At 42.9% G+C, this 24,040-nt stretch overlaps 1 protein-coding gene and 1 long non-coding RNA gene across 2 annotated transcripts in view; one reads left to right on the top strand and one right to left on the bottom strand.

Annotated features, from left to right (window-relative positions):
- The window catches only part of LOC100075982 (tyrosine 3-monooxygenase-like), a gene marked incomplete at its 5' end in the record, with an annotated part of 46,661 nt that extends 30,058 nt beyond the window's left edge, over positions 1-16,603 (top strand). The window contains 4 exon segments of the mRNA XM_039914042.1: positions 345-401; positions 9,698-9,793; positions 13,904-14,037; positions 15,308-16,603. Coding sequence (XP_039769976.1) covers positions 345-401; positions 9,698-9,793; positions 13,904-14,037; positions 15,308-15,467 — 447 coding nt within the window.
- A 2,849-nt stretch (positions 16,604-19,452) lies between these two features.
- On the bottom strand, positions 19,453-22,419 carry LOC114816586. Its single transcript, XR_003764381.2, has 3 exons — positions 22,179-22,419; positions 20,804-20,921; positions 19,453-19,689 (listed from the first exon to the last, which is right to left on the bottom strand). It is a non-coding gene; the product is annotated as an uncharacterized LOC114816586 (long non-coding RNA).
- Positions 22,420-24,040: the final 1,621 nt, after the last annotated feature.

Raw genomic sequence — 24,040 nt, 5'->3', positions numbered from 1 at the left:
ATTTCACAGCAGTTACATTCATTTTCAAACTTCAATTAGACCTAGCCCATTTTGATTTTCTGAAGAAGAATTTTACTTTGCTTGGTGTATGAGAGAGAAGGCTGAGAGATCAGGGCCAGGAACTAATTTGTTTCATACTCAGGTCAGTTCCATAGAGAGGAGGGGGCTTAAGAAATACTTTTTAGTGATGATGATGAAGGGATTGTGGAAGTCAAGAGAAAATGTGGGGAAATATTTTTATTTAAAACTATTTAATATGGTGTTCAGGGGGCTAATTAGGATATCTGAGTCCAGCTTTCATAAATACTGCTCAGTAACCGCTCTGCTTTTTTCCCTCTCTCTAGGACATTGGTCTTGCTTCTCTTGGGTCATCCGATTCAGAGATCGAAAAGCTGGCAACAGTAAGTATAGATTGCATTTTCACATTTTATTGAAATAAGAGTCTAGAGGAGATCGCGAGAGGGGTAAAAGTGTTAATAATACTTATCGCATTTGTTAAGAGCTTACTCATTTCACGCACTCTTCAGAGTATTGGCCTAGATACAACGTAATCAGGTTGGACCCAATCCCTGTCCTTCATGGGGCTCACAGTCTTAATCTCCCTTTTACAGATGAGGTCCTAAGTATAGATGGGTTTTTCCAGTAAGGATTTCAATTTTAGCCAAAATGCTCACAGGACAAATGTGGTGCTTAGCCCCTAACTAATGCCAGCAGGGAGGATAATATTAATAATAATGTTGGTATTTGTTAAGCGCTTACTATGTGCCAAGCACTGTTCTAAGCGCTGGGGTAGATACAAGGTAACCAGGTTGTCCCACGTAGGGCTCACAGCCGTCATCCCCATTTTTACAGACGAGGTAACTGAGGCACAGAGAAGTTAAGTGACTTCCTCAAGGTCACACAGCTGACAAGCGGCAGAGCTGGGATTAGAACCCATGACCTCTGACTCCCAAGCCCATGCTCTTTCCACTAAGCCACACTGCTTCTTAATATCAGGTCTTGCTACCCCTCAACTCCGCACCTCAACCATACTTCTAGCCTAGGTGGTCCTCAGATGTTGGGCTGACTGTCAGCAGGGTACAAGTGTGAAGGGGAGGGAGAGGGAGGCAAGGGAGAGGGTTGCACCCAGATTTCAGCCGTCCCTCTTGCAAATTCCAAGGCCAATCCGGAAGCATTTCCCAGGAAGCTAACACAGATCTGCTGCCTTGGCTGCCAGTGCCCAACCTGGGCTTTTCAAGGCAAACTGGGTTGTATCACAAGCATTCAATGCCATTTACTCCTTCATTCAATTAATACCTGTGGTATTTGTTAAGAGTTTACCAAGTGCCAAGCACTGTACTAAGTGCTGGGGTTGATAAAAGATAATCAAGTCCCACATGGAGCTCGCAGTTTAAGTAGGAGGGAGAACAGGTATTGAGTGACCATTTTGCAGATGAGGGAACTGAGGCTCAAAGAAGATAAATGACTGGCCCAAAGTCACACAGCAAGTAAGTGTTGGAGCCGGCATTAGAACGCAGGTCATCCGCTTCTCAGGTCCATGCTCTTTCCGCTAGGCGATGCTGCTTCTCAATTGAAAACGAGACAGAGAGAAAGGAGACTATTAAGCAGCATGTTCATCGGCTATGGAATATTTTTTCCAAAGATGCCACAAAGATAGCTATTTCAGACCCATTATGTAAATACAATTTTAATTTGAAGATGGAGAGTTATTTTGCCAGCCATGACACTTCCTTGCATTTAAGACTTTGAACCTATTGCCAGTTTTCCCAAGGGAGGTCAAACTACTTTTAAATGATTAAACCAGTTAGTCATTGTACCAATAAGAACTGTGAATTGACTGTTACTTTACAGTGATGCTGTGAGTTTGAATTTTCATCCATAGTGTGTGTGAGTGTGTATTTCAAGCAATCAGTAGTATTTATTGAGCATTTACTATGTGCAGAGCATTGTACTCATCACTTGGGAGAGTCTAATGCAACAGTATTGGCAGACATGTTCCCTGACCATGATGAGCTTACAGTCTAGAGGGGGAGACAGACAATAATATGAAGAGATAATTTATAATATGTAATTTAAAGATATGTGCTCAAGTGCTGTGGGTTTGGGGGTGGGACAAATATCAAATGTCCAAAGGTCACAGATCCAAGTGCACAGACAATGCAGAAGGGAAAGCAAGCCCTGGAAAAGGGGACTTAATCGGAGAAGACCTCTTGTTTTTCTTTTTGAGAAGCGTTAGATAAACACCTTCTGCTATACTGAGTGCCTAATATTTTTTCAAATGAAAGCTCCCTGTGTTTGGGATAAGTGTCTTTTTGTTGGTTGGAGGCTGTGCTCGGTTCCTATAGCAACTCTAACAGCTTATGGTATGGCACCAATGCCTGCTTGAGTTTTATTACTGTATCCCAACCTACCCCATCCCACCCCACCTCATCTTCTCCTCTGATGATGTGTGCATACATGCTTTACTTTGCTTTTTCCTTCTTTGTCATCCCTCTTTCCTAACTCTTCCCTGCTCCTATCCCCTCTCACTCCCAGTCAGAGCTGGCAGTCCTTTAATTGGACAGTTGGGGGCTGAAAGCAAGGTTAACCACCCAACTGCCCCCAAACCCCTTGGTTACAAAGGAGGAAAATATTCCTGTTTTGGTAAGGAGGGGAATAGGCTCATTTCCACTGTGCATGCCAGAGAGGCAGAACATCGACTGTAGCTCTCTCAGGCACTCCAGCACCATCAACAGAGGCAAACACCATGTGGTTGTTTATCAAAGTGAGTTGCAAATGAAAGCCAGTGTGAGTAGGAAGAACCATCTTAACTGTGGTATTTGTGAAGTGCTTACTATGTGCCAAGCACTTAGGTAGAAATACAGTACAATCAGCTACAATCTCTGTCCCCCCTAGGGCTCGGAGTCGATGGGAGAGAGAAGATAGATATTTAATTTCCATTTTACAGCTGAGGAAACTGAGGCACAGGAAAGTTAAGTGACTTGCCCAAGGTCACACAGCTGGTACATGGTGGAGCAAAGGGTTAGAACCCAGGACTCTTGATTCCCAAGCCTATGCTCTATTCACTCAGCCTCAGAAACGGTGATATTTTCTTTGGAAGTCAGTTCTATGAATTTCAGAACTTGGAGGACCTGCTGCCTGAAGGATGGTAGTGGAGGAGGACTTATTATTATTAACAATAATAATAATGATAATAATGATAATAATTGTGGTATTTGCTAAGCACTTACTATGTGCCAGGCAGTGTACTAAGTGCTGGGGTGGCTACAGGGAAATCACAGAGTCCCTGTCCTACATGGGGCTCACAGTCTGAATCCCCATTTTATAGATGAGGTAACTGTAGCCCAGAAAAGTTAAGTGACTTGCCCAGGTTCACTCAGCAGACAAGTGGCAGAGCCAGGATTAGGATCCAGGTCCTTTTGACTCCCAAGTCTGTGCTCTACCCACTAGGCCACATTGTTTCTCTCTCAGAACTTGGATCGCTTGACCTAATTCAAGCCTTTTTGGATGGCAAGCTCAACGGTTTTGTTTTAGCTGGGCTTAGTCAACAACTGAGCCCACCCGAGGAAAATGTCTAAAGCTGAGTTGGTAGTGGTCAAATGCCACTGCCTGCTGTGGGGAGAGGAGGGAGGGGCACTCTTGACAGATGTTATACATTCATTTTTTGCCAATGACTGTTCCTCACCTGGCTTTGGGTTACAGTCAACATCAAGCCCACAGAATAGCTCAAATCAGCAGATTCCATGTTGGGGCATTCCAGTGAAGTGGGACATCAATAGCCGATTGCATGCTGGGGCATCCCAGTGGAGTGGGAAGCCTAATGCCACTAGGGACCCAACTTTCTGGACCTGGATTAAAACCGAGGGCAAGGCAGTCGGAACTGTAATGAAATTCTCCTTAGTTACACGGATTTGGCAAGCCCATCGCTGGAAGGCAGGTGGAAAGTCTTTTTTATTATTATTAAAAATGTTGCGGATTACCTTAAATGAGTGTTTCTGGATGTCATGCTCACTCCCACGCATCTCGGCCATCTGTTCTGACCCAGCAGTTCCATGCTTTGGGCTGGACATACCTTGCATGAGGTCTTCGCCGTGGCAGCTTTCTAATTGGCTGTGCCAATCCCCGAAGAAAAGTCAGGCAAAATTAAACTCATCTCCCTTGCTGAAGCACTTCATTTAGAAACCGTCTGAGCGATGTAGTCCTTGGCTTCCCCACTTTCACAGGCCATCCCGGTCCTAGCAACTCACGATTGTGTTGTAACACAGACCTCCCCGGGGCCCCATCGCAGCCGTTCTCCATCCGTGTGGTTTCTTGGCACCTCGAGTGAAGTAATTTGACCCAAAACACTCACTGCCCTAAAACTCCAGACCCGGGGGAGGGATTCGAGACCGCAGGAAGGCAAGGAGCCGGGAGCCCAAGTCAGAGCAGTTCCGGCGCCCACGTCCCAAGCTGAAGCTTATTCTCCCAGGGGAGGACCGGCAACTGCCTGGAAGATTGCCGGTGGTTCCCGAGAGCAAGCCTGGCCCTTCCCCCAACACTGACCTTTTGCAGCCCACCCTCCCTCCAGCAGGTGGGCCACCTTTGAAGCCATGGGGTGGAGGGAATCCCGATGGAGTGGGAGAAGGGTGCTGTGGGGTGTCAGCCCAAGGGAGCTTGGCGGAGGAGATTCAGTGGGATCTGGGCAGAGATCTACTACCAGGAGCCTAGTAGTTTCTTTCCGGTTTCCCCAGAGTTTCCTCTGACGCTCTCAAAGCACCACCTCTGCCTGGTTCTTTGATCGTCCTCTGGTAGGATGGAGAGGGATTGGTCAGAAATTCTGGCTGCATGCCTAAGAGTTACTGTTAGCCACCCAACAAGAAGCCTAATGGAAAAGAGCATGGACCTGGGGAGTCAGAGGCCCTTGGTTCCAATCCCGGTTCCACAACTTGTCTGTGACCCTGAGCAGGCCATTTAACTTCTCTGTGCCTCAGTTTCCTCAACTGCAAAAAAGGGGATTCAATACTCGTTCGCCTCCTGACTTAGGCTGTGAGCCTCAAGTGGACCCTGATTATCTTGTATCTATCCCAGTGCTTAGTCCAGTGCTTGACACATAGTAAGCCCTTAACAAATACCTTAATTATTAGCATCCTCTCACTAGGAGAGTCTATTCTAGTGGATGAAATTACAAGAGTCTCAGATCATAGTCAAACGCCTAACACTTCCTTCAACTTATTCTTTAGAGAAGATGGAGTTTTGTCTCTCCAGTTTTTTTAAATTAAAACAAGATTGCTTGGTATATGGCATTTTGTGGTGAGGTTAACACATTTTGGCATATATTCTGCATATGAAATTCAACTCAGCATGGCCTAGTGGAAAGAGCACATGTCCGGGAGTGAGAGGCCTGGATTATGCCACTTGTCTGCTATGGGACTTTCAGGGAGACACAACTTCTATAGGTCTCAGTTACCTCATCTGTAAAATGGGAATTAAATCCTCCTCCCTCTGACTTAGACTGTGAACTCCATGTGGGACCAGGACTGTGTCCAACCTGATTATCTTGCATCTACTCCAGCGCTTACTACAGTGCCTGGCACATTGTAAGGGCTTAACAAGTTTCATGAAAAAAAAATAATCTGGCTGGGGAGAAATCTTTTGAATAGCTAGTCCTAAAGACAGCCGGGGAATTGGAGCCAGGATAGGGGGAGGAGGGCTGGGAGAGAAAAATCTTTACACAGACTTTTAATCATCCTACGATGACCAAGAAATTTGATGACTTATGGGCAGATAGACTGGGTTTGGAGGTAATGACAGAATTTCCCAGATGCCCAAGTTTATGTGCTATGTTATATAACCCTTGGGGTCAAAAACTGTAGTCGAGTCATAATTCTTAGTCCCAGCACCGACCCTTTAGGAACTTTCAGAAAGAAAGTAATCACCTCATTCCTCTTTATTTCACTCAGTGTCTGAGGAAGAAAAATTTCTAAAACCACATATAAAGGGGCATGGGGAGACTCAATGTTGTTCCTCTGAAAATCCGCAGGATTGACGAGGACATTCCCCTTAAAGTGTGCTGGTGTTGTCACTTTATCACTTAAAGGTTAGAACCTTAGATAGGAAAGTTCTCCTCAACAGCTTCTGTATAAGGCCAGACTGAAAAGATTAGGAGTTCAGACTAAAAATGGCAAGAGAACGTGATTGAAACCTTCATTTCTCTTACTCCCTCTCCGTTCTTCCTTGCCCATGCAATCAGATTTGCACCCTTTATTCACCCCTCCCCCAGCCCTACAGCACTTAATGTACCTATTAATAATTTAGTGCCTGTCTCCCCATCTAGACTGTAACCAAATCTGTTAGATTCTCCTCTCCCAAACACTTAGTACAGTACTCTGCACACAGTAAGCCCTCCAATACGATTGATTGATTGGAAATTATTATCCTCAATCAGCAGTACTAAATGCTTGGGCAAATGCAGAACATCAATATGACAGACACTCCCTGCCCACAATAAGCTTACAGTCTAGTCCAGTAAGTGGTACATTTATGAGATTCATTCCACCAGAAAGTGTGCAGGCCCCAAATGTCAGGAGATTTAAAAGAGGGATTTGGATGAATTTGCAGATGAGTATTATATGGTTTTCTAGAGTGAAAATTAGGGATTTAAAGAGAATGTTAGGGATTCTGAACCCTCAGATGGGTATCAAGGAGGGAGGCCATCAAATTTTTTTCTCCAAGCTTACCGTGGCCCATGTCAGATAGAATACTGGATGTATGCGTCATCTATCAAGCCCAGGAAAATATTACTTTGGTTCTGATTCATTTTCAGTGACTAAGGGTCTCTTCCTGACAGACTGTGAGCCTCAAGTGGACCCTGATTATCTTGTATCTATGCCAGTGCTTAGTCCAGTGCTTGACACATAGTAAGCCCTTAACAAATACCTTAATTATTAGCATCTTCTCACTAGGAGAGTCCATTCTAGTGGATAAAATTACAAGAGTCTCAAATCATAGTCGAACGCCTAACACTTCCTCTGGATTATGGATATCCTTTTCTGGATAGCTCTTTAATACATCTTTAAAGACATTTAATGCATGATTTGGTTTGCTCCTTTGATAGTCCTTAAGTTTCCAGGATTGGTTTTATCTGCATGAATTGTTTGCACTCGCCCAGGGACTTGCACTTGCCCAGAGAGCAGGAAATGCATGCTTTATCAATCAGTTAATCAGTAGTATTTATTGCGCACATACTGTGCTGAGAAGAGGTAGTAGGAACACTCATTGAGCACTGTATGAGGCACTTGGAAAGTACAGAATAACAAAGTGGCAGTTCCCTGCCGATAAGAAACTTATACTCTACTGTGGGAGAATAACATAAAAATGATGTATAACTAGAGAGGTCAAAAATAAATCAACAGAGCAGAATATATATTCATGAGTGCTAAGGAGGATGTAAATAAGTCCTTAAACTGAGCACTATATTAAATAAGTGGCTAATAAAAGATATGGTTTTCATCCTCAAGGATCTTACACTCTAATAGGGAGGAAATGCAAATGCAAATTATTTACAATTAGTGGGAGCAACAGGAGGGATTCAACTGGAATAGCAAGAACAGGGAAAGATGGATAGAAGGATAAATGAGAGAATAAGTGGAATACACAGCTTGATCGATACGTAAGTTTAAAAGGAGGCTAGGTGCACTCTTAGTGCTGAGGTGGATATTGGGATATTATAAGATGGGGGTGGGGTGGGATTAAATCAGGGAAGGCTTTCCAGAGGAGGTGGGTTTTCAGGAGAACTTTGAACCTGAGGAAAGTAGAGGTTTGGCAAATTTGAAGGTGGATTATGTTGCATGTGGACAAATGGTGTGAGCGAGATATCGCATGTGAGCAGGGTGAAATGAAACAGAAGGTGAGTTTGACAGTGAGAGTGAGCTCAAGCAGGGAAATAGCAGGTGAAGTGGAGAGATACGTAAGAAGAGGGTTGGTGTAGAGCCGGGAAGCCAGTGGTCAGAAGTTCCTGTTGAAGTGGCTGGAAATGGGTAACCCTTGGAGGTTTCTGAGGAATGGAGAGATGGAAATACTGAACAATCAATCAGGCATATTTTTTGAGTGCTTACTTTGCGCAGAGCACTCTACTAAGAGCTTGGGAGAGTTCAGCACAACAATATAACAGACACGTTCCCTCCTTCCAACAAGCTTACCATCTAGAGGATGAGCTTAATGTTTTAGAAAGATGATCTAGGCAACAGAGTGTAGCATAAACTGAAGAGAGGAGAGGTTGATGCGGATTGTAAACCCCTTATGGGCAGGGATCACATCTGCCAACTTTTTGCATAGTACTTTCCCAAGTGCTTCGTACAGTCCTGGGCCCACAGTAAATGCTCAATCAATACCACTGATTGAGGGAGAACTGTGAGAAGGATGAACAGAGTAGTCTGGTCAAAAGATGAAAACTAGGATCAAGGTTGTGGCTATTGGGTGGAGTGGAACTGAGAAATATTGTGGAGGAAGAGCCAACAGGATTGAGTGACAGAATGAATGTGAGGCTTAAAAGTCACTAAGCAGTTGAAAATGGCATCAAAGATAAGAGCTCCTTGGGTATGAAGCTCAACATATGGGAAGGGTAGGAAGAGGATGGGGTTTAGGGGAGAAGATGAGTAGTTCAGCTTTAGAAATAGAGGTTACTTATTTGACCACAACATTGCTAAAATCTGCCCTCTCCACTCCATTTAAACTGCTACTACATTGATCCAAATACTTTAACTGCTGCATCGGGTTCCTTGCTGACCTCCCTGCCTCCTGCCCATTCCAGTCCATACATCACTCTGCTGCCGGGATAATTTTTCTACAAAAATTACAGTCCATGTCACACCACTCTTCAAGAACCTCCAGTGGTTGTCCATCCGCATCAAACAGAAATCACTTACCAATGGCTCTAAAGCACTCAATCAGTTTGCTGCCTTCTATCTTACCTCATGATTTCCTACTACAACCCAGTCTGTACGCTTCACTCTTCTAATGCCAAAGTATTCCCTGTACCTCTATCTCATCTATCTCCCTGTCGACTCCTTGCTCATGTCCTCCCTTTGGCCTGGAGCTCCCTCCCCCTCCACATACAACAGACCATCACTCTACCAACACTCTCCTCTCCTTCAAAGCCTTATTAAAATCACATCTCCTTTAAGAGGTCGTCCCTGATTAAGCCATCTAAGGAAGAATTCCTTGACAATTTGATCTCTTAAATACTGGAATGGATTACGAGGCTATGGAGCTGGTGTTGCTCTCTTTTTAATGGTATTTGTTAAGTGCTTACTAGGTGCCAGGCACTTTACTAAGTGCTGGGCTAGACACCATAGTCAAGTTGGACATGGTCCTTTGTCCCACCTGGGGCTCACAGTCTTAATTCCTATTCTACAGATGAGGTAACTGAGGTACAGAGAAATTAACTGACTTGTCCAAGGTCACACAACAGAAAAGTGGGGGAGACAGGATTAGAATCCAAATCCTCCCAACTCCCCAGCCTGAGCTCCATACACTAGGCCACGCTGCTTCTCTCTGACTGGGGGATTAGGTGCTGTTCTGCCTGAAAATAGGGAGACAGATTTGATAAACGCACAGAATGCCTGTCACTATGCTTCAGTGGCCAAGCAAATGTTTGGTACTGACCTTTACCGCTGCTATAATTTCTTCATTCTTCCTTTTTTCTCATTTGCATTATTAGCTCTACTGGTTTACTGTTGAGTTTGGGCTCTGCAAACAAAATGGATCCATCAAAGCCTATGGGGCAGGTCTTCTATCATCGTACGGGGAGCTCATGGTAAGACTTCCATTTGTTTTCTTCTCTAGAGGCCCCTTTCTGAAAGCATTCCATCTTCCTTGAAGCGATCCTCTCATCCTCAAATTCACATTCACATTTTCCACCGATGTGGAATGGCCAAAAGAGCAGTGGAGAAAATACTAGAGTCGTGACTTCTTCCAAGATGAACATTTATATTATTCTTCCCCGTGACTATGTTGATACAGTCATAAATCTGCTTTCTCACCTTGTCCAATTGTACTTCAACTTTCTTTGTCAGGATGGAAATCTCTAGCTCTGCTCACGGTCTGCAGTAGAGGGCAGTCTTGAGCCTGATAAGAATTGAGCACATTTATTGTTGGGAATAAGAAATGTGATGAAATTGCCCCTTATGTTTACATAAATCAAGTAGGGACTCAGCTACCAGAGTGAAAAGCATCAAGTAGTTGCTGATGTTGCTGTAAAAATCACAGTATCATTTTTCATTCAAAAATCCATAAATCCAAACATTTTCTAAAGCCACAGACCCATTTGGAAGGGAGAGTCAGGGCTTATTCTCTTAGTATTGTGGAGTTGTGTGTTTTAGGGCTATTTTATTAGCTTATTTTGTATGATGGAAAGCATTAACATAGAGAGCTATAAGAAACAGTAAATAATACAGAATAGAAATGAGAATGTGCCAAACCATATACTAAAAAGTCATTTAGGATTTTTATGAAACTGCATTTTTCTTGATTATTGATTGTTAGACATAAAGACATGTCCTTTAAACATTCCCCTGTTTTCTTGGACTTTCCTTGGGCTTCTTAACAGAAAATGTTATGTGCCCTTTAGTTTTTCACTAAACATCCAAGAGACAGGCAAAGGTTTTGTCAATACTTGGGGCCAGCTGGATATTTATCCGGGCTTTAAGCGAGGTAATAAAGGGCATAGGGACAGTCGTTCCCAGATATTTACCTTTTGTAATGCCTAGGTTAAAGGGTGAAAAGTGCTGCAGAGGTTAGATGACAGGAGTTTGGACAAAGGTTTAAATCTCTTTTTAGCTAGCCACGATGGAAGGATGGTTTGGAATTTTGAGGCCAGGATCCCGAGTGGGAGAAACAGTAATTCTAGTCTTGGTGTGTAAAAGCCAGGGTTAATCGCATCTGCTGATTCCCCAATGGGTTGGTCTGCCTCATTCATAGCTTGGTCACCTGGATCCTCTACCAGTTATTTCAAATGTGAGGAGGAGAAGAGGTGATTATCATGTGGGACATCTGATTAACCTGACACTCTCTATAAGTCTTGACCCTTAATCTCCCTTAGGGCAGTTCTGCTTGGATTAAGGGCCCCTAAGTAGGGGAATGGAGATTCTTGTCCTCCACCAATGACCCCAGAGCTCAGTTTTTCTGTTCCATTCCATGTGGAAAGTGTAAAAAGGAGTATTTATTCCCTCCTGTGGAAATGAGTCTATGATGAAATCAGCAAGTTGCTTCTTGGGAGGGGGAGAAAGGAAGGAGAGGGTTTGGGTGCAAAGGATGCTGCTTATTAGATGGGAAATTAGACCAAGATGGCAATAGGTATATTTCTTTAATAGATGATGACAAAGCTGTTTTCTATATCTTCCTCAGTTAACTGGGCGACTGACAAATCAGAGTGCTAGTTTGAGGAAAGTAGGTACAAATTTTCTTTCAGAACATGAATGATACTGGAACAGGATTCAAGTTGTGAAGGTGAAGCCAACTGGCTAGGCTGATAAGGAAAGAGAAAGATGCCTTGCTTTTTAGAGAGTCTTTAGAGCTTGGAGGCCTCAAGGGTCCATATAGTAAATGACTTTATCATTGTCCAGAGGCACTTATTAATAATAATAGTATTTGTTAAGTGCTTACTATGTGCCAAGCACTCTACTAAGCACGGGGATAGGTACAAGATCATCAGGTCCTACTTGGGGCTCATAGGTTAAGTAGGAGGGATAACAGGTACTGAATGCCTATTTTGCAGATGAGGTAACCGAGGCACAGAGAACCTGAGTAACTTGCCCAAGGCCGCACAGCAGACAAGTGGAAAAACCTGGATTAGAATCCAGGTCCTCTGACTCCCCAGACTGTGCTCTTTCCAGTAGATCGTGCTGCTTCTCACTCGACATACCTGTCCTGTACAAATCTATAACCCCGCTCTCATCTATCCAACTGCAGACTGAGAATCATTCTGTGAGCTTAGATGCTGAGATTTCAGGACTAAGAAGCTGCATGGAGGAACTGATTACAGGGAAAGCAGTTTGTGCCCCTTGGTAGGCAGTTCCTTGTAGTTAGCACTCCCATCTTCCTATTTTTTCTTTGTACACCATGCTTCAGCAGGAATAACAAGGATACGAGAGTGCAAGCAGCTCACATACTGGAACCTCCAAGATCTATAATATATCTATAGATAAATATATATATTTAAATATATCTATATATAGATAGATCGATCTATATAGAGAGAGAAACATATATCTCCCATTATCCAATGTGAAATTGAAATGGACTTTTATCATGTAATCAAGTCAATCAAAATGCTTCAAAGGTTGAGGAGGAGAGCAAGGGAAGTGTTTAAAACCAGATTTACTCTTCAGTGTGTCTTGAAGCGAGACAATGCTATAAAAGAAATGCTGGCATTAAAATTTAATAGCCCTGTCATAAAATCTCTAAAAGAAGAGGATTGTCATGGCCTAGTGGAAAGAGCACGGACCTGGAGGTTGGAGGACCTGAATTCTAATCCTGACTCCGCCATTTGTCTGTTGTGTGACCTTGGGCAAGCCATTAAACTTCTCTGTGCCTCATTTGCCCTACCTGTAAAATTGGAATTGAATATCTGTTCTTCCAGTGCTTCGTAGTGCGCTTGGCATATAGTGAGTGATTAACAAATATCATTATTATTTTCATTATTGTTATAACAAGAGACGGCTATTCTCCAATGGCCCTTCCAACCAAGAACTTAGAAGCTTCTTGTTGGGTAACTGAACTTTCCCATCGGCATGTGCAAACTCCCAAAGAGATTCTTCTTTTTCCAGTGTAATTTTATTTTACCAAAACTGTCAAATATTCTGTATCATATCATTTTAACACCCAATCTGGTCTCAATTCTACATATAGTAAAAGCTAATGGCCTGTAGTTCACTTCTGGCAGAATTCAACAATGTGCATGCTCTATTTGTGGTAGAGAAAGCCTTGGAGTCGTGGGCTGCCTGAGCTGTTTAACTCTGTTTCCAGTGCTGCATCAGTATTTAACTATCATAATAATGGCTATTCTGGATTTAGATTTCTCTATCTTTCCTTAGAGCTCCTCCAGGCAAACAAGAGAATTCTGGAAATCAGAAAAGATACAGCTTGCATTTTCTTGGCCCTTAAGATGGGTCACTCTGCATCATCACTACCTCAATCATGTAATTTGGGACAGAAGTCAGAGTTGAGCAACAAGCTTTGAAATTTGGACAGGATTTTTTTCAAGCTCATTGAAATCCTCCAGCTTTGAGCGTGGGGTTGGATGTCTCCTCCACCCCTGGACTGTGTTCAGAGATTTCCAGCAGTTCCCCTTCCAGTGGAAATTGACATGGAAGAAAAGGTGTCATTTTCTCTTGTGCCCCCTTTCTGGGGAAAATCCAACCCGACCTTAAGGATTTCAGGGCCTTTTGCAAAACTGGCTTAGGGTCAGTTTCAGGTAAGGATAAAAGGTCATTCCAGATAAAGGCAAAAGTTTGGAAAAAGCAAGCCACTAGATGGATTAGCAAAATGCAAGCCACAGGGACAATTGAAGAATTATAAGCTTGATTTGTTCCCTGTAGACCACCCAAAGGGTTTATTCAGCCCTCACAGAGCCTCCTTTGTTGCTTAATCCTCTCCTTTACTCTGGCAGTCCTGCCCCAGGTTCTGGAGCATTCACTCCTACCCTATTCTAAAAGCATAGCTCCCTGAACAAAACCTTATCTGAGTGGCAACCCAGGGTAACTTCGAGTCAAAAACATGAGGGCCAACCCTCTAAATCAATCACAAGCCAAAAATCCAACAGTAAGTTGTTTACAGTTCTCCCTTCAAGCCTGGAGCAGCGCCATGTCTATGCTATTCTGCTGGTGCTGATTTACTGTATTTTAACCTATTCTCTGTTCCCTTCAAGTATGCCTTATCAAACAAACCAGAATACAAACCATTTGATCCGGAAGTGACTGCAGTTCAGCCTTATCAAGACCAAACCTTTCAGCCTATCTATTTTGTATCAGAAAATTTTGACGATGCCAAGGCCAAACTGCAGTAAGTGTTTATTTCCCTTCTGGGCATGTTGGAGGTGAGTGGAGCTGTCTTGGGCATATCCAGTGAGCCCAATTCCATTAAAAGAGGAAACTGTGGTGGGAATTAGGCCCCAGTTTACTGCATATAGATTCTATTAATCAATCATCACAGGCTTTCACTCACCCAGCTAAAGTCCCTTACTGCCATGCCAGTCAGTAGTAGCAGAAATAATAAGAGCAATATACAGTAGCATTTATTAAGTGCTTACTACATGCAAAACCCTGTAGTTAGTGCTGGCAAAGAAGAAGAAGAGATAAAGAATTGGGTTCCGGCCCCTAAGGGGACCCACAATTTTGAAAGGGTTGGAGACAGGCACAAAGGAAAGATGAAACAAAAATATAAAAGACAAGAATGACAATAAATACTAAAGGAATAGCCGGATTTCAGGCATTAATCCCCATGACATTAAGGATTAATAGGTTGTTTACCCATAAATCTGCTCAATGTAGTCTGCATCTGTATTTTTCAAACCAATTTAAACAACAGTCATTTTTCACAGCACAAAGAAAATGATGTCATCTGAATAGAAAGGTTACTCAGCCAAAGAATTCTTGAAGCCAAAAGGAACATATTCTATTCCTAACCCCCTCTAAACTAGACATGTATGTTAAATAATATGGGTAAGCATACTTCAATATTGTATGGTATCTCTTTTTTTAAAACTATTGAATTAATATCTTGATAGAAAATTATTCATTCTTCCTTTACATTTTCTTCTCATTTTTCGTGAATTTGGTAACTTCTGTCTTCAAAGTTTGCAGGAAAAATGGCCAAGGGTGTTAAGAAAGAAATTACTACCTCATTTGTGTTTCTGATATAAGATCAAGCCCTCCCCATAAGTCCCATGAGGGACTGAGTTTGGGTCTATTTATCCTATGGACACTGAGTAAATACTTGTTAAATTGCATGAATTCAGACTTAAAGTCCAAACATTTCTAGCTGTTTATCTCACAGGGCCTACAACTGTACAAATCAGTTAATAAAACTACTAACAAAGTAATAAACTGAGCAAGGAAATGACAATTTTCTTTTTTCTTCTCTATATACGGATATACACATATTTACTTAGGAAGAATGACTTTTAGATTTCTATTACATTGTGAGTTGGGAATGGGTGTCTAAGGTGAGCTGAATTTCCCCCAGGTCTTAGTACAGTGCTTTACACTCAGTAGGTGCTCAATCAAGACCACTAAGATAATACCTTTTCCTTTATCCTTTCTTTTTTCTGTAGAAAATATGCCCTGATGATCAAGAAGCCCTTCTCAGTTTACTATGATCCTGTGTCCTGCAGCATCAACATTCTAGGCTTGCCGCAGAAGGTCAAGACTGTCCTTAACCCAGTGAAAGATGACCAAAAGCACCTCTGCCTTGCTCTCGAAAATGTTGCCTAAGATTGCATTAGCAGCCAGGCTGTCTTTGTAGCCTGAGCAGATCAGGTGTCTTCTCTTGGGTTTTCCAGGGGGTTATGGCCACGCATTGGCAATAAGCAGGAAGGCCGCAGGTTAACCTGCATCTTAAAAATTACATTGTTTTTTCTTAGGATTTCATTTATTCCTGGCCTCTTTCAAGCTAACCTTCCTTTTCTGAAGCTAATTTACTTCATCTCATTCTGATCTCTGTGGCCTCTGACCTGTTGCTGATATCCTTCCTCCTTGTCTGGCGCTCCTACCCTTTTCACATTAAACAGTTGTCCTGCCCTTCTGAAATCAGATCTCTGCCAGGAGGCTGTCCTCAGTTTCCACTTTAGGACTTCTCAGTTGCCACTTCAGTACTTCCAAGCCAATTAGGCCACTGTGTACTCACTCCCCCTCCTTCCACACCAACTCAGTACATACCATTATACTTCATTACTTCCTCTTACCTGTAATTTATTTTAGTGTCTCTCTTCTGTGCTTAGAATGCAAGGACCTTGAGACCATATCTAATATCTAATATTTCTATCAGACCATATCTAATAATTCTACTGTAGCCTCCAAATTCTTAGTGAGTGCTCAATAAGTACATATATTAACGCTACTCATAGACCTTGCTAGGTATCTTCATTCTGTCTCGCATACCCATTAACATTGACCACACAATTGGGGATGAGGTAGAGGTAAAGATACACAGGTCCAAATGGAGGAAGTGTGACAAAGTGACAGTAAACCAAAAAGATTAGCCAAAAGGCAAATAATCTGTTAGTTTGGAGGCCACTAGTCTAGACATTGCTTATTAAGGACTTTTGCAGTTTCATCAGTTTTGTCAAATATCACTTTGCTCTCCATCTCCCCTTCCCTTTGCCACACATCTGGGATCGGTGCCCTGATAATCATAGATACAAGCAGTCGCCCTTGTATAGCAAATAGGGATGTAGCTGGATGGGAGCCAGGTGCTGGGATTGGAAAACACAGGAGACATTCATTTATCCTTCTTGTTGTTATTGGCCTGGACCCTAGATCAATATTACAGCTGGGGGCAAAAATCAAAACTGAACCTGCCATCAGCCTGTCTGGCACTTCCATAACTAATAATAAAAATAATAACGATGGTATCTGTTAAGTGCTTACTATGTGCCAAGAACTGTTCTAAGTGCTGGGGTAGTTACAAGGTAATCAGGTTGTCCCACATGGGGCTCACAGTCTCAATCCCCATTTTACAGATGAGATAACTGAGGCACAGAGAAGTGAAGTGACTTGGCCAAAGTCACACAGCAAAGTGGAGGAGCAGGGACTAGAAGCCATGCCCTCTGACACCCAAGCCCGTGCTCTTTCCGCTAAGCCATGCTAGGAGGAGCACATTACATGGGGGAGAAGAGCTGGAAAATACACTTCAGCAACAGGAATTGCGGGAAGCAGGGCTGCGTGGATTCTGTTCAACCTGAGTAATGTGTTAGGAAGGATTAATTCAGACTTTCACTTTTAACAACGACAAGGTGTTCTCTGGAGGAAATAATGTGGAGGATATGGGGAATGCTACATTCTCTGCTGAATTATGGAAAAATCAAACTCCAAGATGTTGGAGAGGAGTTGGAACAAATCACTTTATGATGCAGCCTGTCCCTAGCCTTGTTCAGAGGCAGCCGGGGGAAAACTGAAGAAATGAGTGGATTTGTTGTGTGTGTGTGTGTGGGGGGGGTGGGTAGAGTGACATTGTTCCTCATGAAAGTCATAATTCCAATCCTCTGGAAGTCATAATTCCAATCCTCTGGGAAACCTTTCCATAGAAGCAGACACACAGGAGATGTAGGTGACTATGAACTATTCAGAATCAAGCAATGGACCTCAGTAAAAATCACCACTTCACCTCCTTCCCATCACCTTCCTCAGCCTATCCGAACCTGGGGTGATGTGGCATCACCTTCAACCACTTCCAGGGGACAGAACTGGAAGGGTCTTCACTCCTCAAGTGATCATTTGTCATCGGATTGCTGGCGAAACAAATAACCCTAGGGAGCGACAAACTGGAGCAAAATGTCTTTAATATGGGGTAGCTGCAGCGTGGCGCAGTGGAAAGAGCACGGGCTTTGGAGTCAGGGCTCATGAGTTCGAATCCCAGCTCTGCCACTTGTCAGCTGTGTGACTGTGGGCAAGTCACTTAACTTCTCTGTGCCTCAGTTCCCTCATCTGTAAAATGGGGATTAAGACTGTGAGCCCCACGTGGGACAACCTGATTCCCCTGTGTTTACCCCAGCGCTTAGAACAGTGCTCTGCACAAAGTAAGCGCTTAACAAATACCAACATTATTATTATTATTATTAGATCTTTGGCTGTAAATTACTCAGATGTAGCTTGAAATAGAACTGCAATCTTGTTCATGTTGTCAGTCCATAGTTCCTCCTTAATTCTGAATAGCTCATAGTCCCCTACATCTTCCGTATGTATGCTTCTATGGAAAAGTTTCCCAGAGGATTGGAATTATGACTTCCATGAGGAAAAGTGTCACTCTACCCCTGACCCCCACCCCCCAACAAATCCTTTCATTTTTCCAATTGGCAAGGGAAAAATGGCCAAGATTTTGCACTTAATTTTCAAAGACTTCACTAAACGTTATCTTACTGGGTGGCCTCCCTTGTGCCCACGAAATGAGAGAATCTCTCACTTTCATTTGGCCAGGATTAGGGTGATTAGCATTTAGCTTGAAATGTCTTTGCTACTGGAGATGAAACCATTCTTGCTAGGGGTGGTAAACTGAAGTAGGCAACCATAAGTGAGGACACACCTATCAATATAACAAAAAACATTGTAAGATGTGTCACATCTGTGGAATGCTGGGAGACAGGTAGCCAGCATGGTTTATGATAATCAGGAATAGGATGACTCTTTTAGAGCAGAAACTTTGAGAAGATTGTGATACCAGAAGAAGAAATTGCATATAGCAAAGACACAGCAAACCATGATCATTATGCTCATCCACTGTGGAACGGAATATTACTTGTGCATCAATACACAACAGTATATGGGGATTTGAGCTCATCAGCAGCATCATCTCCAATCCTAAGAGATACACACTCAAGCCCACATACCACACTGACTGAAGCTGACTTCAGAATCTACCTAATTGAATGTTTTCTCTGCCTACCTTACATCAGCTTCCCATCTAGCTGCTGCTTAGATAGCTTGTTGTCCTCTTACTGTCATCTACCCATTATCTTCATCCTACCCAATGGACAGTCTGTTGTCAGCATTCCGTCATCCAGCCACCCTCTATGTCAGGGTGTCCAACCATCATGAAACAAAGAACTGCGAGTCAAAATCATAATAATAGTAATAATAATAGTACCTGCTAAGTACTCATTATGTGCCAAGCACCAGGGTAGATACAAGCTAATCAGGTTGGACACAGTACCTGACCCACATGGGGCTCAGAGTCTTAATCTCCATTTTTACAGATGAGGTAACTGAGGCCCAGAGAAGTTAAGAGATTTGCCCAAGGTCACAGAGCCGCAATTCATCAAATAAAATTGCCTCAAGTAGAATGGCAAGGTAATCTAAGGAGAGGAGAGGAAGCAGTGGGAAGCGATGGAGCAGTTAGGGACAGTGCTGAGTTGTGGAGAGCAAACATTCCCAATGGGACAGAGAGGTGGCAGCAACTAGAGATGGGGGAAAAAGCTTAGGCCTAGAAAAGACTGGATTCACTGCATCCTGGCTGTTGTGAAATAATAAATAATAAAGTGCACATGCATGAACTGCACAGCAAGGGAAGAATAGTTGCATCGAGGCTTTTGAGCTATAGTTTGGGTACCCCTGGGCTGTGTGGAGCAATCTGGCAGAAAACCACACTTGTATCCTGAAAGACTGACTATATGGGGGAACGAATATGTCTCCCAAGTCTGTTGTATTGTACTCTCCTAAGTTCTTAGTACGGTGCTCTGCACACAGTAAGCACACAGTAAATACCTCTGATTGATTGATCATTTAATGTTCAATATGACTCAAGTGATGTTGGCAAAATGTTCAAGGATCCTGTAGTGACATCCATGTTAAATCCAAGTCTTACAGTTGATATTTTTTCATATCCTGAAATATGCTTCTTGATGCAGTTTTATATTTCTTGGTTCATAAGTGCATCATTAGACAATGCATGGCCCAATAGCCATATGGTGAAATGACTTCAGTATATCACTTGATTCAGCTTCTGTCATGAGGCAGAGACATGTATCCAGGATAAGTGATTCTACATCTTGAATGAAACCCTCTAATGACAAAACTTGATCCACCCACGGGCAGATATAAGCAACTTGAAAAGAAGTCCCATGTGAGAAACAGTATTGCCTAGTGGATAGAGCATAGGCCTGGGAGTCAGAAGGACCTGGGTTCTAACCCTGCTCTGCCACTTGTATGCTGTGTTACCTTAGGCAAGTCAGTTCACGTTTCTGTGCCTTGGTTACCTCATCCGTAAAATGGGGATTAAGACTTGAGCCCCAAGTGGGACATGGACTGTGTCCAACCTGATTCTTCTATCTACTCCAGAGTTTAGTATAGTGCCCGACACATAGTAAGCACTTAACAAATACCATCAAGAAGACAGGAACTGTGTCCGATGTGATTAACCTGTAGCAACCCCAGCTCTTAGAAGAGTACTTGACACATAGCATTAAAAACCATTAAAAAAGTGCTTAACAAATATCATCAAAAAAAAAATCTGAAAGAAATTCAGTGCTCTCTTCTTTAGAAAGTGCTTGACTTTTCAGAGAACTAGTTTGGAATTTTCATAGCATTTATGCAGATAATTAGACTATTTCCTTTGAGCACCTGAGTGTGCTTCTTCTAAAGTCTTATCCCCTGGAATGGCAGCTGTTTTTGAGGCAGAATCGGAGAGGCCTTATCCTCATGGAGATTGACTGAAACAACTGAAAATGACTACTGAAACAGCAGTGCATTTTAGCCGTGAAAACCACCAGGTGGAGGGTCAATGTTTCTCAGCTTCCAGGATACTATCATGGAGTTGATTTCCCAACATATTTTTTATGGATGTGCTGTCCTCCACTCCACACACAAAAGCCATTTCACTTTTGAACACTTTGTTTCATTACATCTTGTAGTAATTTATCTATCCACTTCCTGCCAACTGGTTCACAGGCAAAAAATGTTTGATGCATAACAATAGATCATTTTAGGATAAATCAAACTCTCAATAAAACACTGCTTCTCTTAGTAAGGCATTCTACTTGCGAGACCCTATGGTGGGCTCTAATCAGCTGGGGCAAAAGACATGAGGGCTGAGGCTCCCGACAGCAGCCGATACCGACCATGATTTCTATAAGGCAGGACTTCTCCGTGGAATTCCCGGAGTCTTTTCCCATGTATTCTGTCTGAAATGACTGAGTTGGATTGGAGACTTGAGTTTGGCGAGCATTCAGATTAGACCTATGTTTGGAAGAAATGAGAGACCTATTTTGCCCAAGGCCTCTCACACTTTCCTTGGAGGGTTGCCATGGCCGCCCACGCATCCTTGTCTTTATCCAGCTTTTGGAGAAAAGGAGACAGAAAAAAAGTAAGAGAGAGAGTCAGAGAAGGCAGGGAAAGAGAGAGGGAAAAGGGAGGGAGGGAGAAGGGAAAACTCCAAAGGGAAGGGAGAAATAGGTAGATTGGGGAAAGAGAAGGACAAGAAGAAAAATTAAGTACCAAAAGAAGGGATAAAGGGAAAACTGAAGGAGACGAGTGTAGAAAGAAGAACAGAAAGAAGAGGTTTTAGCAATACAGCATTCTGGTTGAGACTGGAGCTCCTGAGCCCGTGTGCTTTAACAGGGAGAGCAAGACACCTTGAGAAAGGTATGCCAAGGGCATTGATCCCACCAGATGTTTTTCCTAGAATCCTCCAGAGTTCGCAGGAAAGGGATCAATGTTCTCTCTTTTCCACTCCTGATACAAAGAAGCAAGGAGAGAGTGGATTTGAGGTTTAACAGCAAGGTGAAAAGGCAAAATAAGAAAGGGATAAAAAGGCCCAATAATAAAAAAAAACACAAATATCATATTTGTCTTTTCTCATTTGAGGTTATGCACTTAAGTCTCTCATGAGGATTCTTAAAAGCCAAGTAAAACACATCTTGTGATTTGAATCTGAACTATTGATGAACTCCCCCTGTGTGCTTTGCTTGTGTGAGTATACACTCTTTATGCCGCATCGGGGTACATTTAAAATGAAATGCCGGAACAGATATATAAAGAAAAATACTCTGCTCTGCCTTGTAGTTGCGCATTGCTCCCAGTGAGTATAGGATACTACTGGGAACATGGTTTCTCAAACTGGGGCAACGGGCTGATCTGGGGCTGGGGGAGAAACCCCAGAAGGGGCCAGTGGGAAACTTGAAGGAGGTCGTGGGGGCTGGAACTGCACAGCTCACAACAGCTGTTCGCTGAACTGTCAGATTGCAGGCTATAGAACAGGGTGAGCTGGTCTCCTCCACCTGTTTGGCTCCCCCTGTATCTTCTCTCCCAGCCTTTAAGATCTGCAGGGTTGCCAAAAGGGAGAAAAAAAAAAAAACTATTGGAGTGATACGGGGTGTGCAGAGGGAGCGAGAGAAGGGGCCCTTGGAGGGAGAGCTGGATGAAAAAGCTTGAGAACCGCTGATTTAGAGGATCAGTTACTGTTTGTTTGTTTTTTTGACTGACTGATCCACTCACCCCTTTGCAGTAGCCCTTCAGCTCCTTGCCAGGTTCCACATGACCTTTTTCCATATGCCTGAGTGCAGATTAGGTTTGTCTGAGGTCTTCTGGAAAGGCTGCCTCACTCAATTCACTCTTTATTCCTTTCCCCTGAAAAGAAGGCTGTTTCTGGATAGGACTTTTGATTCCTGAAGTTTCATGGGGCCTCTACATTTCCCCGTGGTCCGGGTTGCCGTAGCCATGGCGACCGAGAGTCAGTTTGGCAAACGGCGGGAAGCTGAGTTCCAAAGGCAGAAGCTGTAGGGTTTGTATTCTACTAAGTTACCAACTCCTGCTAACCTGAAGAGCCAAGGATCAAGCTGATATGGAGGAAGACCACAGTATTATACGATAGACTGTAAACTCGTTGTGGGCAGGGAATATGTCTACCACCTCTGCTGTACTGTACTCTCCCAAGCACTTAATGCAGTGTCCTGCACAGAGTTAGCACTCAATAAATAACACTGATGATGTCACTGATGATGATATTGTTAAATAAGCCAGGATGTAGTAATAATGTGGAAGTCTGTAATCAATTGATCAACAAAATTTATACAACAGAATTGGTATACAGATTCCCTGCCCACAGGGAGCTCCCAGTCTTGCTGTTGGGCCTTTGAAGCTCTCCAGATCAGCTAATTAGGCAAGAAGCATTTGAAGAGTCCTGTATCTGGTACTTAGGGCACGTGGTGAGAGTAAAAACTGCCCCTGTCCTCAGGGAACTTACAATCTCAGAGGATAGGCTGGACCAGAATATAAAATAAATATGTACAAATGGATAGAGTGAATATAAGAATGAATGGAAATGAGAGAAGTTGGTCAATAATTGGTCTGATGGGCTGGAGAAAAGATGGGGCTAGTCAGGAAAAGTGTCCTAGTGGTTGATCCTATTTTGTGATAATTTAGAAGTTAGATGACTCTTCTCAGATGTCACAATTTTAAACAAATTGTACCAGGGTCTCAGCCAAATTCAGAAATGCTCCATCAGCCCACAAAGTCTCCTCAATTGCTCATCCATTTGATGGATGTCCAGTTAATAGACATCTCCTCTGGGAGGCTTTCCTGGATTAATCTCTCATCTCCACACCCTATTCCCTCCTCAACTGCCACTTCACCACTTCCAAATCACCTAAGCACTTGGGTATTCACGCTGGCATATTGCACTTTCATTCATTCATTCAATAGTATTTATTGAGCGCTTACTATGTGCAGAGCACTGTACTAAGCGCTTGGGATGAACAAGTCGGCAACAGATAGAGACAGTCCCTGCCGTTTGACGGGCTTACAGTCTAATCGGGGGAGATGGACAGACAAGAACAATGGCAATAAATAGAATCAAGGGGAAGAACATCTTGTAAAAACAATGGCAACTAAATAGAATCAAGGCGATGTACAATTCATTAACAAAATAAATAGGGTAATGAAAATATATACAGTTGAGCACTTATATCTTTACACTTTACTACTTCCTCCTACCTGCAATTTATGTTAGTATCTGCTTTCTTCGAAGGCAGGGATCATGACTTCTAACTCTATTGTACCCTCTCAAGCACTTAGTTCAGTGCTCTTCCCTGAGTAAATGATCAATAAATACTATTGATTGATCAATCCCTGTTCGGAAGTCTTCTTAAGGGCTTTGGGCTTCAGAATCTTCTAAAATTTTAAATAACCTCAGTAACAGCATGAAATGAGAGTAGCCTAATAGGCTACATCAGGAAACTGGAAATGAAAAATTATTCAAATTGAATGGCTCTAGCTGAAGGTGACACCTCATTCTGGAAATCAGTATGGCCTAATGGAGAGAGCACAGGCCTGGGAGTCAGAGGACCTGGGTTCTAATC

This window comes from Ornithorhynchus anatinus, chromosome 14 (genome assembly GCF_004115215.2).
Source record: "Ornithorhynchus anatinus isolate Pmale09 chromosome 14, mOrnAna1.pri.v4, whole genome shotgun sequence".
Taxonomy (NCBI): Eukaryota; Metazoa; Chordata; class Mammalia; order Monotremata; family Ornithorhynchidae; genus Ornithorhynchus; species Ornithorhynchus anatinus.
Note: the sequence above shows the minus strand (reverse complement) of the source record. Positions and strands in the feature narration are given on the sequence as shown.